The following is a 15,158-nucleotide window of genomic DNA, read 5'->3' as shown; positions in this document are numbered from 1 at the left end:
TCGTTGAGACCGACAAAATGTCACATAGGCAGGAGTGACAGAGACAACGCTCTACATAGCTGAAATCTCATTTTAAAGGTCGATGTACATTCTTTTCTGTAGCGACTTGGATCAATCTTGCTTGACAATCATTACATCCCTCACACAGCCAAATCATCGAAACCACAGTTCAGGTATTTTAAAAAATCATTTATTTACCAAATTCTGCAAAATAATATTAACATTATTTAGACAACAATAACTTGATTGATAAACATAATACTGGATAGGCGTGCAACACGGCGTACCATCAGATCATCTCATAATCTCATAACAATATAAATTACCACCAAGGTACTTAGGTATTATTCCTCAAAAAGATCTTGTACCCACTGGGTCAACATGTCTATAGTCCGCAACAGGTCGAGATGGCAATCGGGATATGTGCCGGGGGGACGCCGCGCTTACCCCTACCGGGTTAGTGCGGGGGCTGTACGGGTGTGCAGTGTGTGTCCTGATTGCCATCTCGACCGCGTACTATTTCTTACATAAATAAATCAAGTCGTATACATAAATAAAATTGATACATAATATTTAGGGATGATTTATGCCAGCACGTGGCGGGCCGTGCCACGTACGAGGCGCGGATTCAAAACATCACGAACATTTTATATGAAGCAGTTCAATGCTTCACCGTGTGTTGTCTTATTGGCCTGATTGATTGATTGGATTTCGCCTGACTGATTGGCCCGACTGATACACACACACAATGGGCTTGTACCACGAATTATTAAAGCTCATAGAAATTATGTTCATCACAGGAACTTTACATAGGTATTTTATTAATTATTACATGAATACTTTTTACAAAGCTTAATATTCATAAAAAAAACTTTTAATCTATAATATTTTCACTCTGTCTTAACCTAATTTGAACATTGTCTTTTAAAATACAATACACAAATATGTAGCAGGCTTTGTTACCAATATTGTAGACTAAACACAGTCTATAGGTGTACTCAGTACCTACTGCTTATCTGACACAGCTTGTAGGATAGGGAGTAACCTTTGACTTTATTCAAACTTAAGACACTGTTAAAACGAGCGAGACAGCGTTATATCGCTGACATCTATCTGACAAATCTGTTTCTTTTTAACTGAAACTTAAGACTGAGCAAAGTCAAAGCTCTAGTAAATCTAACTGATACAAAGGTTTAATGGGTTTATGATTATGATCATAAATTCAACTATAATGTGTTGAATTTATGTCCAGGTTTTAGCTAGAAATTGATTTAGGTACCTAATATGTTATTAATATATTTTCATTAGAAATATTGTGCCAACTATATGAAGCACATAACATGCAGCACGCCACTAATCCGCAAGCGGGCTTCACGCAGTGGGAACGCCTTCATAAAATGCGTAAAAAATGACTCCTCACGTGGCATTTTAACTTTTTAGGTCAAAAGTACGATTGTAGTCCTTATTTTAAAGATGAATCGTACTTTTGACATAACAGTTGTTGACCCCGTCGCGCCGTGCCGCTCCTGTCGAGCATTGTGTTGCAAGCTTTAAGCTTGAGTTGCCGTTTTCCCAATAGTGTGAAATAATAGTCTGTTTACAGCTTAATTTTAAACAACAATTATTTGGTAGCAGACTAGTAAATTTATAAGTTTATAACTCCTTAACTATTTACAAAACCACTTGCAGTTCAAAGACAGTTGCTCACTTTGTTTGCTCCCAGACTTAAGCTTCACATAATATAGTGAATTGACAAACTGTGCCATAAGTGTAACTTTTCATATTAAAAAACGTGACAACCAAGCTATGTTAATCTTTGTATAATTAGAGATGTCCATATTAACTTGACAAGTTACATTTGGGCCCAAGTACATAATATATTTTTACAATAAATACCCAAATCATAATTCATTAGTCATCAACCTCTAATTCTAGCTCAATGTCGGCAAGATTGATTTTTCTAAGAGTATTAATAACCATATACCTCGAAAATATTACATATAAATACCTAAACCATACCATTTGACTCCTATGGCGTTTCATAGCGCGTGTCACGCGACGGCTCTCGGTCCAACGGAGGAAATACCTGAAATTCACCAAAACAAACTATGTATGATTTATTTTGTGGTATGTTACCTTAATACATACACACATACTTAATACATATACAGTGGTTCAAATATTTGACTAACCCATACTAATATCTAAATATATAAAAGGAAAAGGTGACTGACTGACTGATCTATCAATGCACAGTTCAAACTACTGGACGGATCGGGCTTAAATTTGCCAAACAGATAGCTATTATGACGTAGGCATCCGCTAAGAAAGGATTTTTGAAAATTCAACTCCTAAGGGGGTGAAATAGGGGGTTGAAATTTGTGTAGTCCATGCGGACGAATTCGCGAGCATAAACTAGTGTATTCTAAATTCGAAAGTTTATCTTTTTGTTTGCTAAGCTTTTCATAGCCCACGCAAAACAGAAATACTTTGCATTGGAGGGACAGGCCTAACTGCTAGGCTACTTTTGTCACAAAAAATCAGTTTACACAGGATTTTTAAATACCTAAATCTATGTGATGAATTCACAGGCATCATCTAATATTATACTCTAGTAAACTACTGCAGCTAAAGGGGTTTACGATTGACAGGAGTGTGGACACAGATGTTCAATGAAACATGTTGTTACTATGAAGCACCATATCTAGTGGAGCATTATATTGCTGCTTATAGTTTATTAGAATAGAATAGAATATATTTTTATTCAAGTAAACTTTTACAAGTGCTTTTGAATTGTCAACTAGTTTGATTTAATTAAAATTAAGTACATGAGTAATGATTGCTTACCTTTTTGAAGATAGTACAAAACTTAGTGGCAGGTCTAGAAACCCCAAATATTTTCTTAATATATTTACAGAATCTAGTGTGTATACTGTGCACTCTGAAAGAGATTGGTTCACTGGTTATATCATATAAATTAATACTCATCTTTTTTTTTCATAACAATTTTAACAACCCACTAACTATGTGCAAGCATAAAAGACATGTTTTTAGAATAATGCCCCAAACTTTTGAACTCTTTGATTTTCCAGGATAAAAGTAGCCTATGCCACTCGTCAGGACTTTAACTATGCCCATGCAAAAAATCATATAAATCCATAGCTCTGTTGTGACATGATTGAACGGGGCAAACCAACAAACAAACACACTTCCATATTTATAATATGGTATATTTATAAAGAAGAATGAAAGAAAGGAAACTTAAAACATCAATTGATTTACTAACTTTGAGGCATGTTCTTTTCAACGAACATATATGCAACTGCATAAAACACTGCAGAATGGTTAGGATGTGAGGAGATCCCGCCTCTATCAAATGTGACTAGAGTATCAATATCCAGAGCTTCCAACTTGTGTTCTATAAGCTTTGCTATGACTGGAGCAGGCCATTGTGCCTTCGGAGTGTCTGGTAGTCGTGAGTCTGTCATGAGGCAAATATTTGTGTCCGGTACACCAAGATGTTGGCATGCGTCCCATAGCTCTTTTCTTCTTTCAATACCTTTTCCTTCATAGTTTCCTTGAAGCAAATAAGTTAATCAAAGTTTTTTGGGAACTTGTTATTTTTCTAGGATAAAAAGTAGCATATATCTGGCACCTAAGCTAAAGCAAATTTTGTCAAAATCGGTTAAACTGACGAGCAGTGAAAACATTGCATTTCGCATTTATAATATTAGTTCGTTTCCGGCAAAGGGGATGACTTCCACCTACCCCCTATCGGGCCGTACGTTTCAAAAGATTACCCCTAAAGACCAGATGACAATATTCATCAACTTTGTTGGAAAAGTCTGCAGTACTTTTAACATACCATTGGACAAGCAAAGTATGTACACTTCAGCGCCTTGCTCGCACAATCTGAAGATAGTTGGACCGAAGAACATGCACTCATCGTCCGGGTGTGCAATCACCAATAGCACCCTCTTGGCACCAAGAGCTCCACGAATTCGTGTTGGTAACTTCCTCGCGTAGCGGCGGTAAACAACACAACATACACACAAATACCCCAACAACCATACACCAATGTACAATATGAAATTCCTAATATACACTAATGTTTCAGACACAAATTTTAAGTAAAAGTCATAGATGAATTCAAATTTATATTGCGACTCAATAAATAACATTTCTGACTAGAACAAAATGATATATCACTTTAAACGGTTAGCGAATATCTTCTACCCGTGTGTTTCTTTAGCAAACATGTCTAAAAAATATGCTTTGAGTGTTAATTATGTATTTTAAATAAAAGTTAAATGCTCAACATCTTTTATATCACCACTGAATCACCACCACCGGCACGGACCAATAACATATAGGATAACCACGGATCACCGACCAGAACAAAAACATCACAGCACATTGCACAACCCACAGAATACATTTAATTTACTCCAACCAAAGAAGTTGGAAGCACCGACATAGGAATACACCTACGAGGTAGTACCTACTTAGAAATTCTTTGGTTGGAAGTACTACTATGACTCCATAGAGATAGTGTTCATCTAAGTATGACTCCAACTCCAAGGCACAACCACAACACAACTAAAACTGGAAGGTAGTGATTATATCTGTGGATTATATACTCTTGTTTTTTTTACATACTCTTGTTTTTTTTAACCGACTTCAAAAAAAGGAGGAGGTTCTCAATTCGTCGGAATCTTTTTTTATGTATGTTCCCCGATTACTCAAAAACACCTGGACTGATTTTGAAAATTCTTTTTTTGTTTGAAAGGGTATAGTTCAAAGTTGGTCCCATTTAAATTTGGTGAAGATCTGATGAACATCTTCGAAGATAGATACTGGAACTCCTCAACGGATAAGAGTAAATTGCTCGCGATCAGTGTAATAGCTTAGTAAACAGTAGGGTTTTAACCAGTCATAGCATAATTCCATGGTGCCACTAAAAATTGTGAAATAAAAAAAAATTACAAAAAAAATAAAAACCGACTTCGATACACAAACACTAAAAATTGAAAAATAATTAGCTTTAGCTGCGCGAATCGTCTAGACTTCATATTTTTATGAGACTCCACAATGGCACCTCATTGGCACCGGCACCAAAAAGTATTATTATGGAACTGTATTAACTCTTGTATACATAATATATTCGGTAATAAATTAAATTATTTTTCAATTTTTAGTGTTTGTGTATCGAAGTCGGTTTTTATTTTTTTTGTAAATTTTTTTTATTTACGGCCCTGGATATCAGTCCTTTAAGACCCTAAATACTCTTTTTTTTTTTTTTTTTTTTTTTTTTTTTTTTAAATTTATTTTACGGCCCTGGATATCAGTCCTTTAAGACCCTATATACTCTTTGAGCACAACACAACACAGAGTATGGTATAACAATACAACAGGTACCACAGACCAATAACATATAGGAATTAGAATACTACGTCCCAAAGAGTATGTATTCATTGCGTTATTAGAGACGGGAATTACACAGGTACCTACAAAACCGAAAAAATCAAAAATGTATGAACTGGAATACAGGCTTCAATACCAATATTATAACACTAACACTAACAGAAAGACAGTACTGCCAACATAACCATACAAGTAGCTCTAATGCTCTAAAGCATAGATTATCTACTATATTACTAGCTCTAAAGGCTCTACTAGGGTTCTAGCCATAGATTATCTACTATATACTAGAGATAGATGTGCGACTCTAGATTTCTTTTTCAAAGTTACGCGTGTGCTCACATCTAGAGGGCACTAAAAGCGCGCTAGGCGTGCGAGAGCGCGACAATTTAAATGCTATTTAAATGTACTTTACTAGAATATTTTATATTTTTGAACATGTTTTAAAAAAACATCAATAATTCCATTAACGTTTGTTTAAAACATGTTTAAAAATATATATTACAAGACTGACTCTTTAAGATACTAAATTATAAAACACTATAGAAATAAAAAGGTTTTAAGGTTTTGTAAAATATTTTATTTTCATAAATTCGTAACTAGGTACACAAAATACATACCCAAATTCAAGACCCACGAGATTGTGAAATAGGTAACGCTCAAATCCAAAATTTTTGGTTATTTACTTTTCGTAACTTTCATATTACTACCACAACTGGTGTATTTCAACGATCTTCAAACTGGTGATTGCAAATTTGATAATTCGTAACTGTATATTATTTCATTATCAGTCTTGCTTTCTAAATGTTGTGCTACTATCTCTTTTCATTGTTTAAATGGTTTCAAGGAGAGGAGTAGCCAGGTTTTGGAAAGCCATGCAAACATCTGAAAAAGCAATAACATAAAATATGCATTAGTCTATACTTACTTATTGTACTTAATTAGTTGATAGCTGATACCTATAATATAAAAATAACTTAGTCAATAAAGTTCAAAACAATTGTTGTAAGTACACTTAATTACAAAACAAAAAAATTACAGAATTAGTAGTTAATAATCCATAGCAATATGATAAATGCAAAAGTGTGTCAACCTGTCTGTATGCTAGCTTTTTACAGTAAATTTGTGTAACCGTTTATGATGAAAGTTAGTACAGAGATAACTTGCATCCAGGTAACGACATAGGCTTCTTTTGTCACGGAAAACTCAAACAGTTCCCATGGGATTCCCAAAAACCCTAAATCCACGTAGACAAAGTGGTGGTCATCATCTGTTTGGTACAGAGATAGCTTGCATCAGACGGTTGTAACTTGTAGGCCACATTTATCCCGGAAAATTGGACTTCTCACGGGATTTCTAAAATAGTTTTTTCGAGCGGACGAAATCGCAGGAACTATATTACCTAGTATCATGATAAAATACCTAATGTGCTAATGGTGCCTTAATGGTGCATAGAGTTTGACTCATTGAAGTAATTTTGAGTTAGATTACGAGTAAGCTGATTTTATACTTACCGAATTAGTCACATCCAGACACACATCGAGATCTCCGTGGCATTTTTCTGCACAAATATATTCACAGAAAAATCATTTCACAAAGCAAAAACAAGTCCGTAATCCGTAGCCGTGGTCAATCGTTCAGGCATAAATCGAGTCACTAAATCAATCCTTAGAATATAGTTATCGAGGTGGTGAAAGGAAATACAGACTACAGAGTCCTGTTATTAAAGCAGGGTCAGATAAATTTAACAGAAATATAAATATTTACTACAGCACACGAAAACATGAAAACTTGGTTATAATTTATTAATGTCATTAAAATTACACCACTGTGCCCGCCATCTATTGACGTCTTATGTAAACTGTTCTCTATTTGTTTAGCCGTGCTCGCGCTTAGATGGCACCACAAGCGATTTTCAATTTGCGATTTTTTAATGTTCTAGAGTTGCACCCCTATGGTTCTAGCGTCTTATTGACCATCCATCCCGGCTGTACGTCATTCAGCTCAGGCCGCGGTGCTGGATGTAGCATACACACCATCGTGCACGCATCAAGCAAGAGAGTATTTAAACGAGAGAGAGAGAGAGCACTCACGTTACGAAACAACCTCTAAATGTTAAACCTGCTGTACAGCAAGTCTATTCACCATCAAGCATGCACTACGTTAGTATTATTATATATTCTGTGCATTACGCAGGACGACTCTGCACTGCTGTACGTCCGTGCTATTCACTGTCCATCTGCATTCTGCACGATGCGGGCGGTGGTGGGGGTGCTCCGTGCTCGCTAGATGCAAAATTCATCCAGCACATCCAGCAAGCAATTAATAATAATTATCGACGTACAGAAAGCCTATTCACGGTCTTTTTGCATCGTGCATCGTGCATGGCCTTGGCGGGACGTACAGCAAGATGGATGGTGAATACGGCGCTTTAACTCTAGTACGCGCGTTAACAAATGAGTCGTTGGCGTTAAGGCAATAAATCATTCTAATCAGTCTATCTCGCTTGCACTCATTGGGCTTACGGAGCGTAGCGTTACCTAGCATATTATAATAATGTGCGTTTCAGCAACAGCAGGTAGTCGATATCGATGCTATTTAACGAATGGATTTTCCCCGCACTTAAAATTGGGCATCAATTCAGAGTATTTAACACTGACTTTTTTTTTAGATTTTCAGATTTTTTATGACCACAGAGTAAATAATTTTTTATACTACAGTCAAAGAGAATAACCTAGTTTATGAGTTATTAGTATTCTGTGGTCGCTACCGAGTATATTTCAGTCATCCATTTCATACAAAAAAATTCTATACGGAAGCTTCGCCTGCTTGACATACTCTTTGGTTTATGAGAGAAAAAAAAGGTGGAAAAAAATAAAAACCACCGACCAGAAATAAAAGTAAAATAAATACTGCGGGTTGGTTTTGTCGGAAAACAATAATTTTATCGAGGTCTAAGGAATTTAACTTTTCTGTTTACTAGTTTTCCTTTTCATTAACGTGAACATTATAAACGTCTTACAAGAACTATTGTGTTACTAAAAGTAAAATGATTCAACCGGATTATCCTTCAGCCATAGGCTTGCTTGCACATCTAAATTCAGATGAACTCAAGGAAATGCTCAATGATGATACGAAATTCGATTCCGTGCTCAAAGACGTGAAACAGGTAATCACATAACAAGATAAAGATATGGATACAATTAAAGAATTATGTACATAACATGACTCATACCTTTTGTTAGGAAATATAATTATGTACTGTTTGTTTTTATTTTTATATCTTATTGTTTAACATTTTCTTATAGCTTGAATTGCAGAAATGTAATCCATAACATAAAATGTAATCCATAACATAATTTTTTTCTGCTGTCAAGCAAAAGTAAAGCTAGTAAATAGTAATAATGTTTACATATCCCAGGTAAAAGATTGGGAGACTGAGAGAGAGATGATAATAGCAAGTAACAGATCTCTAGCAGAATTTAACTTGAGCAAGGAACCAGTCCTAGAAGAGCTCAAAGCTGAGGTGCAACAAAAGTCTGAGACTGGTGAACAACTGTGCAGCCGTATACAGGAGCTGTTGAGTGATTACAGTAAGTATATTTTAGTACATGATATGATGATAATTGATAACCTAAGATGCAGTTAGCCTCAAGTACAATGAACTCTGACCTTGAATCAATAATTATATTAAACTAGATGATGCCCGCGACTTCGTCTGCGTGGATTTAAGTTTTTTTTAAATCCCATGGGAACTCTTTAATTTTCTGGGATAAAAAGTAGCCTATGTCCTTTCGCGGGATGTAAGCTAACTCTGTACCTGTGAAAAGCTAGCAGACAGACAGACACACTTTCGCATTTATAATATTAGTATGGAAGTATGGATTTATAATTTTACCTACACTTTTAGGGAATTTCTAAACACTTTCAAATATCAAAAATTGTAGAACTGGGTATTATAGAATTGGAAATGGGAATACAAACTTAAAACCGGGCAAGTGCAAGTCAGACTCTCAAACAACCACTTTTATGTAGAACACTTTTATTCGCTGTGTGTGGTTTTATTCGGGTGGGTTGCTAGTCACTACCTATATTATAAATGCGAAAGTGTGTTTGTTTGTTGGTTTATTGGTCTGTTGGTTTGTCCTTCAATTACGTCGCAACAGAGTCACAGATCGACGTGTTTTCTGCACAGGTATAGTAAAAGACCTACAGGAGATTTAAAAACCTGAAACCATGCAGACGAAGTCGCGGGCATCAACAAGTTTAATAATAAAAGTGTATTCCATTCAAAATTTTCAGAGTCAAAATCAGCAGGCATATCACCTGACACAACTTTGGCACTATTGCAAACAGCTGCAGCGGAGACAGAAGAACAATCTGAAACTATAGCGCAAGATTTCCTCTCAGGAAAAATTGATGTAGACAAATTCCTTGACGATTTTGAACCCATCCGCAAAACAATGCACCTGCGAAAATTCAAATCTGAAAAAATGAGTGAGCTTTTAAGAAGTGGCAGTCAAACTTCCTATGGCAATGGACCAGCAAAGCCATACTTGCCATATCCAAGCTACGGAAATCAAGGAGTGCCAAATATTCCTTATCCAGTAGGTCCATTAAATATGCCCATGCCTGGTATGTATGGAAATCATTTTTAAAATGAATCATGAACGGTTTAACTAAAGTAAAATAATATATTGAAACATCAATTCAACGAAACAAACGTACGAGTATCTAAAGAAAAAGGTAAATTATAAGAAATACTTAAAAACACAAAATAATTATTGCAATTTACAATCAGATAATTAAAAAAATTGGAACTGTTAATCATACCATAAGTTAAAACGTACATAAATATCTACATACATTAAAATTTATTTGTGTACACATATTGATGGTGAATGAATTAAATTAGCAAACAGTATTGTTTGCTAATTTAATCTATCATTAAATATCTCAATTTTAATGAGTTTACAGGATAAAAGAAAAAACTTGTTTCTTCAGCTAAACGGTGATTGTCACACTAGCCAATGTAGGTGAAGCCTCTCAATTGTATGCCTTCTCAAATTTTTGTTCTAAGCTAGATATCCTAGTCTTGAATGTATATGAAATAGTATAAAGTGAACTCATCAAAAATTGGATTATAGCACATGGTGCCAGTTCAGTCGAGTCTTTTTGCTTTAAGCTGTGATAGGTTAGTGGTTAGGATGTCCGCCTCCTAATCGGAGGTCGGGGGTTCGATCCTGGGCATCTGGGTAACTTTTCAGAGTTATGTGCATTTTAAATAATTAAATATCACGCTTTAACAGTGAAGGAAAACATTGTGTGGAAACCTCTCCATAATGTTCTCAAAGGTGTATGAAGTCTGCCAATCTGCACTTGGCCAGGTAGACTATGGCCAAGACCCTTCTCACTCTGAGAGGAGACCTGTGCTCTGTAGTGAGCTAGTGATGGGTTGATGATGATGATGATTATTCTCTTTATTAGAGCTTGATTATATTGGTGGATGTTGTCACAGGGTCCCCACACTTCAATCAACAATTACTATTTTGTGGAATAGGTAATACACACACACATGCTGGAAGCTTTAGGCGCCATCTGCACGCAGAGAGTGCCACCAAATTCAATAGGTCTCCATATACATACTATCGCCGACGATAGTTGGCCAGACTCGTTGATGCGCTCGAACGTGGAGACGGCGCCTTACTAGCTGTAGGCTACAGTGTTTAGAATCTTTTTGAGAAGTGTGTTTTATATGTTTTATACATAGTTCATTTGGGTTAGTTAAACCAATCTTAGCTATTGGTCCAATAATAAAGTAATATCAATTTAATGATAATAATATAATGTACCTGCATGATATGAGTCCCGCACCTATTGACACCAAGTAAACTTAGTATTTAGACAATTTTAAAACTGAAAGTAAAAAAGTTGGTATTTTAATTTTCAGATATATTTTCAATCAAAAATAATGCTTAGTAATCATAACGCACTTTAGAATTGTGTTAAGTAATAATTGATGCCATCATACTTTATAATATAATATATGAGTATTTTATATTGTCAATTATTGCATTAAAATATATAACTTGAGGATATCTTCTATTATAGAATATTATTAAAATCTTTGACAGTCCGCTTGTTATTGGTGCTTGTAGATAAATGGGAACATGTTTTAAAAATAATTAAATTGTAATTTAAACAATTTTAGGGAAAGCAAACTTTGTTTTTCTTCTCATCTCATGTAGTATAATATTAGTAGGAAATGTCTAGTATGCCGCTAGTGGTACTTTAGTGATGCGCGCTAATGCACCGTCCGCGTCCTGTTGTTGTCGGAATAACGTGTAATCGCTATTCTACCGTTACAGGTAGCTATTTTACTGACAGTGGCCTAGGTAAGGTTCATTGCTAGAATAAATAGAATAGATTTTTATTCAAATAAACTTTTACAAGTGCTTTTGAATCGTCAACTAGTTAAATAATCGTCATCAAGATTGTAAATAGTAGGTTAAATGTGCCCAGAACGAATCCGAACACCCTGACTCCATGTAATCTCGTCTGTCAGAACTTCAAAGTGCGAAGGACCCTTAAATCCAAGAAGGAGCTAATGTACTAGGTCAAACGGAAGTGGTGAGTGAAGCGAGCTGGCGACATCCAAAACAAAGTTTCACTTAGGGGTGTAAAAATGAGCCTTCTCGTGCAGCCTATTTAAAAACCGGTTTTTTTAGACAAGTGCAAGTCAGACCTCGCACACTTCGACATTTTGCACGATAAATCAAAAACTATTATGGATACAAATAAGTACATTAATTGTGATTTGAGCTTTATTTTACTGATACCATTTAACTAGCAAACATCTATCTTATCTAAGATGCAGCCCTACTGGTCGTTTTTGAGCATTGTTTTGCTGACCACAATTCTATAGCGTGCATCACAATGGTACAGTATGTGGCAGAAAGTAATGTACATCGACCTTTAGGAGATAGCGGATTTGTAGAGCATTGTGTCATTGAGACCAACAAAACGTCATATGGGTATGAGTGACAGACAACGCTCTACCAAGCCGAAATGTCATTCTAAAGGCTGATGGTGGCTGATGTACATTATTTCGGCCACATACTGTATCACTAGCGGTATACGCCATTTTTTATACTATAAGTATTATATTATGAATGTATATTGAAATTTATTTTATGATTTAAGAATGTAACTATAGGTATAAATAAAAAATATATATATGAAAAAGTTTTTCATGTTTCATTTCTTCTTTAATTTAAAATGTTATTAGCAATAGGTTTTTTAAATTACATTTTAAAATAATTCCGACATGAATGCTCTTGATATAAAGAGTACTATGATCAGCCCCCCGATTGTGTAGGCATAACCATTTCATCGCTATCGCAATCGTCAAGAAATTCTGCCCTTTGATTGGTTGATTTGCTGTTTACATTTTTTCACAGCCAATCAAAGGGCAGAATTTTTTGACGATTGCGATAGCCATGAAATGGTTATTCTTACACAATTGGGGGGCTGTTTTCCCCTGCATTATTTTTAAGTTAAGAGTGAATAGGCATTCTTGCAACTTGGGTTGCATCATCACTTGCCACAAAGTCTAAGCGTTAGTTGCAAATAATATTGTATGAGTAGGAGTGATATTTGGAAAGAGAGATATTTCAACAATAAATCCAAAATAATTGCCATAAAATATATCACTTTATTTAAAGCATGTCATAATTTACTACAACTAAGTACAGCATGCGGCAGAAAGTAATGTACAATGGCTTTTAGAATGACATTTCGGCTTCATAGAGTGTTGTCTCTGTCACTCATACCTATATGATGTTTTGTCGGTCTCAACGACAGAGACAATGCTCTACAAATCGCCATCCCTTTAAAGGTTGATGTACATTATTTTCTGCTGCATACTGTAATGTGTTATGTACAATATATACATCTTCTATCTGTTACATAATAATAAATATAAGAGATTTTTCTAGTTAATTAAAATATAAGTCATGAGAATGGTAATTACAATTTATAATTATTAACTGTTAGACTCAGATTTTTCTACATCACCACTATTTTTTCTTTGTAATGTTTGATCTACTGTATCATAATCAGTTGTACCATAAAATAATAAAGCCATGAAGAGTGTACCAATGGCAAACATTGAATAAAGGGTAAGTTCTTGGTGGGCAGATTGTTCCTTAGAAATTTGTTTCTCTCTTTGCTTTTTGACAAACTCTTTTTGATCTTGGTTTTTCTTCAATAAACTACCATAATGATGTTTCGACCTGGAAGGAATAAATTATAGATCCTCTTAATATCTCTCATTGTTTTAAGTTGTCAAATAAATCAAATTATTGTTCGCAGATGTGGATTGTTTCCACACTACCATGCGTAAACGGTGCACATCCCTGGTGCGCAGGGTACGGGCTAGCTCCAATGGCATCCTGAGGGCATTTGCTGACAGGTTTGATTGTCAGTACCTGAACCATTGTCATATGGTGCACGTGCTGACTAATCAGGCCTGTCTTAGATATAGTATTAGGATTATGTAAATAGTTATAAGATTACTAACGTTAGTTTTTGTTATTACTAACAAATTATGATCGTGTTTTATGGTCGAATTAAAGGATTTTTAATTTTTATTTATTTATCTAACTTACCAAGTATCAAAGTCATAAATAGGCGTTTTTCCATCCATTGTAGGAACAACGTTTCTATCTCTTCTTGATTTATAGAATTTTAAAGAAGGATCTGTAGGTTCCTCCTCAGGTTTGTAATCTGTCCGAGTGGCACTCGATCTGCCCACAAGAAGACCTTGAAAGAAACATTAATATTATGATTCATTTGTTCATCTGGAAAATTAGAGGTATAATATTTTGTATTAATTTAACAGGTATAATATTTTGTATTAATTTAACATAGCGCTCATTAGTAGCTAATTTTAGATAACATAGTCAAAGACTATGCTATCTAAAATTTACAGCAAGGTATTACCTTACTGTAAACTATAATATTCCATAGATTACCTTTGTCATACATTTTTTTAAGATTTATATTGCCTAGGACTTCATAAGCTTCTGTTATTGCTCTAAATTTTTTTGCAGATTCTTCATCCTGTGAATAATATACATAGTAGCAACGTGAGTACTATTCAAGTTATTGATAAAATGCATTAGTTAATAAAATATACTTAGGTACCTAAGTGTAAAATTACCTTGGATCTGTCTGGATGATATATTTTCGATAATTTATAGTAAGCTGATTTTATATCTTTTTGTGTGGCTTTAGGTGTTATACCAAGCACATCGTAATGACTAGCACCAACTTGATATGTTGTATAGAATGAGCGGAAAACTTCAAAAAATAATCTCTTATGCGCTAACATTTTAAATTTCAAGGTTATGTCGCATCACAGAAAATAATTTACGTTAATATTTTACAAAAATGACTACATGCTTGCTGTTTCTGCAAAGCCGTAATCTAAGTACCTATATGACTTGAGAATCGCCAATATATTTTTACATTGTGATTTGTGATAGTAATTAAACCTACTTAAACCTACCTACTTAAATTTAAAATCTAGGAATAAATAATTTTGATATTACACAACAATACAACCACAGAGTACTTTTTACTGAATGCAACACAGCCACTGACAGCCACAGCAACTACGGAACCACGGAACGGAATGTCACTGTCATCGACATGTCACTGTCAAAAAATTGTAA

At 34.8% G+C, this 15,158-nt stretch overlaps 3 protein-coding genes across 3 annotated transcripts; 1 reads left to right on the top strand and 2 right to left on the bottom strand.

The window, feature by feature from the left end:
- Positions 1–168: 168 nt before the first annotated feature.
- On the bottom strand, positions 169–4,379 carry PIG-L (phosphatidylinositol glycan anchor biosynthesis class L). The gene is made up of 4 exons (XM_034972117.2): positions 3,866–4,379; positions 3,287–3,577; positions 2,848–2,941; positions 169–2,086 (listed from the first exon to the last, which is right to left on the bottom strand). The coding sequence occupies exons 1-4, from the start codon at positions 4,179–4,181 to the stop codon at positions 1,912–1,914; spliced, it is 876 nt and encodes a 291-aa protein (XP_034828008.1). The 5' UTR covers positions 4,182–4,379; the 3' UTR covers positions 169–1,911.
- Positions 4,380–8,261: 3,882 nt separating this feature from the next.
- Vps37B (vacuolar protein sorting 37B) lies at positions 8,262–12,670 on the top strand. Its single transcript, XM_034972120.2, has 3 exons — positions 8,262–8,590; positions 8,843–9,014; positions 9,724–12,670. The coding sequence occupies exons 1-3, from the start codon at positions 8,471–8,473 to the stop codon at positions 10,077–10,079; spliced, it is 648 nt and encodes a 215-aa protein (XP_034828011.1). The 5' UTR covers positions 8,262–8,470; the 3' UTR covers positions 10,080–12,670.
- Positions 12,671–13,112: 442 nt separating this feature from the next.
- Positions 13,113–15,068, bottom strand: LOC117985413 (uncharacterized). The gene is made up of 4 exons (XM_034972119.2): positions 14,645–15,068; positions 14,457–14,544; positions 14,091–14,244; positions 13,113–13,715 (listed from the first exon to the last, which is right to left on the bottom strand). The coding sequence occupies exons 1-4, from the start codon at positions 14,813–14,815 to the stop codon at positions 13,466–13,468; spliced, it is 663 nt and encodes a 220-aa protein (XP_034828010.1). The 5' UTR covers positions 14,816–15,068; the 3' UTR covers positions 13,113–13,465.
- Positions 15,069–15,158: the final 90 nt, after the last annotated feature.

Source organism: Maniola hyperantus, chromosome 9 (genome assembly GCF_902806685.2).
Source record: "Maniola hyperantus chromosome 9, iAphHyp1.2, whole genome shotgun sequence".
NCBI classification, from domain to species: Eukaryota; Metazoa; Arthropoda; class Insecta; order Lepidoptera; family Nymphalidae; genus Maniola; species Maniola hyperantus.
This window is presented reverse-complemented; position numbering and strand designations above follow the sequence as displayed.

What these genes read in the sequence shown, in the direction of transcription:
- PIG-L (XM_034972117.2), bottom strand. Translation starts at nt 4,181, where the DNA reads ATGTTATTTATTGAGTCGCAATATAAATTTGAATTCATCTATGACTTT. An exon ending in CATACTTTGCTTGTCCAATG is followed by an intron (nt 3,578 to 3,865) that starts GTATGTTAAAAG and finishes ATTTGCTTCAAG; the next exon opens with GAAACTATGAAGGAAAAGGT. An exon ending in TTTGTACTATCTTCAAAAAG is followed by an intron (nt 2,087 to 2,847) that starts GTAAGCAATCAT and finishes GGTGAATTTCAG; the next exon opens with GTATTTCCTCCGTTGGACCG.
- Vps37B (XM_034972120.2), top strand. Translation starts at nt 8,471, where the DNA reads ATGATTCAACCGGATTATCCTTCAGCCATAGGCTTGCTTGCACATCTA. An exon ending in TGCTCAAAGACGTGAAACAG is followed by an intron (nt 8,591 to 8,842) that starts GTAATCACATAA and finishes TACATATCCCAG; the next exon opens with GTAAAAGATTGGGAGACTGA. An exon ending in GGAGCTGTTGAGTGATTACA is followed by an intron (nt 9,015 to 9,723) that starts GTAAGTATATTT and finishes CAAAATTTTCAG; the next exon opens with AGTCAAAATCAGCAGGCATA.
- LOC117985413 (XM_034972119.2), bottom strand. Translation starts at nt 14,815, where the DNA reads ATGTTAGCGCATAAGAGATTATTTTTTGAAGTTTTCCGCTCATTCTAT. An exon ending in ATCATCCAGACAGATCCAAG is followed by an intron (nt 14,545 to 14,644) that starts GTAATTTTACAC and finishes TATTATTCACAG; the next exon opens with GATGAAGAATCTGCAAAAAA. An exon ending in TAAAAAAATGTATGACAAAG is followed by an intron (nt 14,245 to 14,456) that starts GTAATCTATGGA and finishes GTTTCTTTCAAG; the next exon opens with GTCTTCTTGTGGGCAGATCG.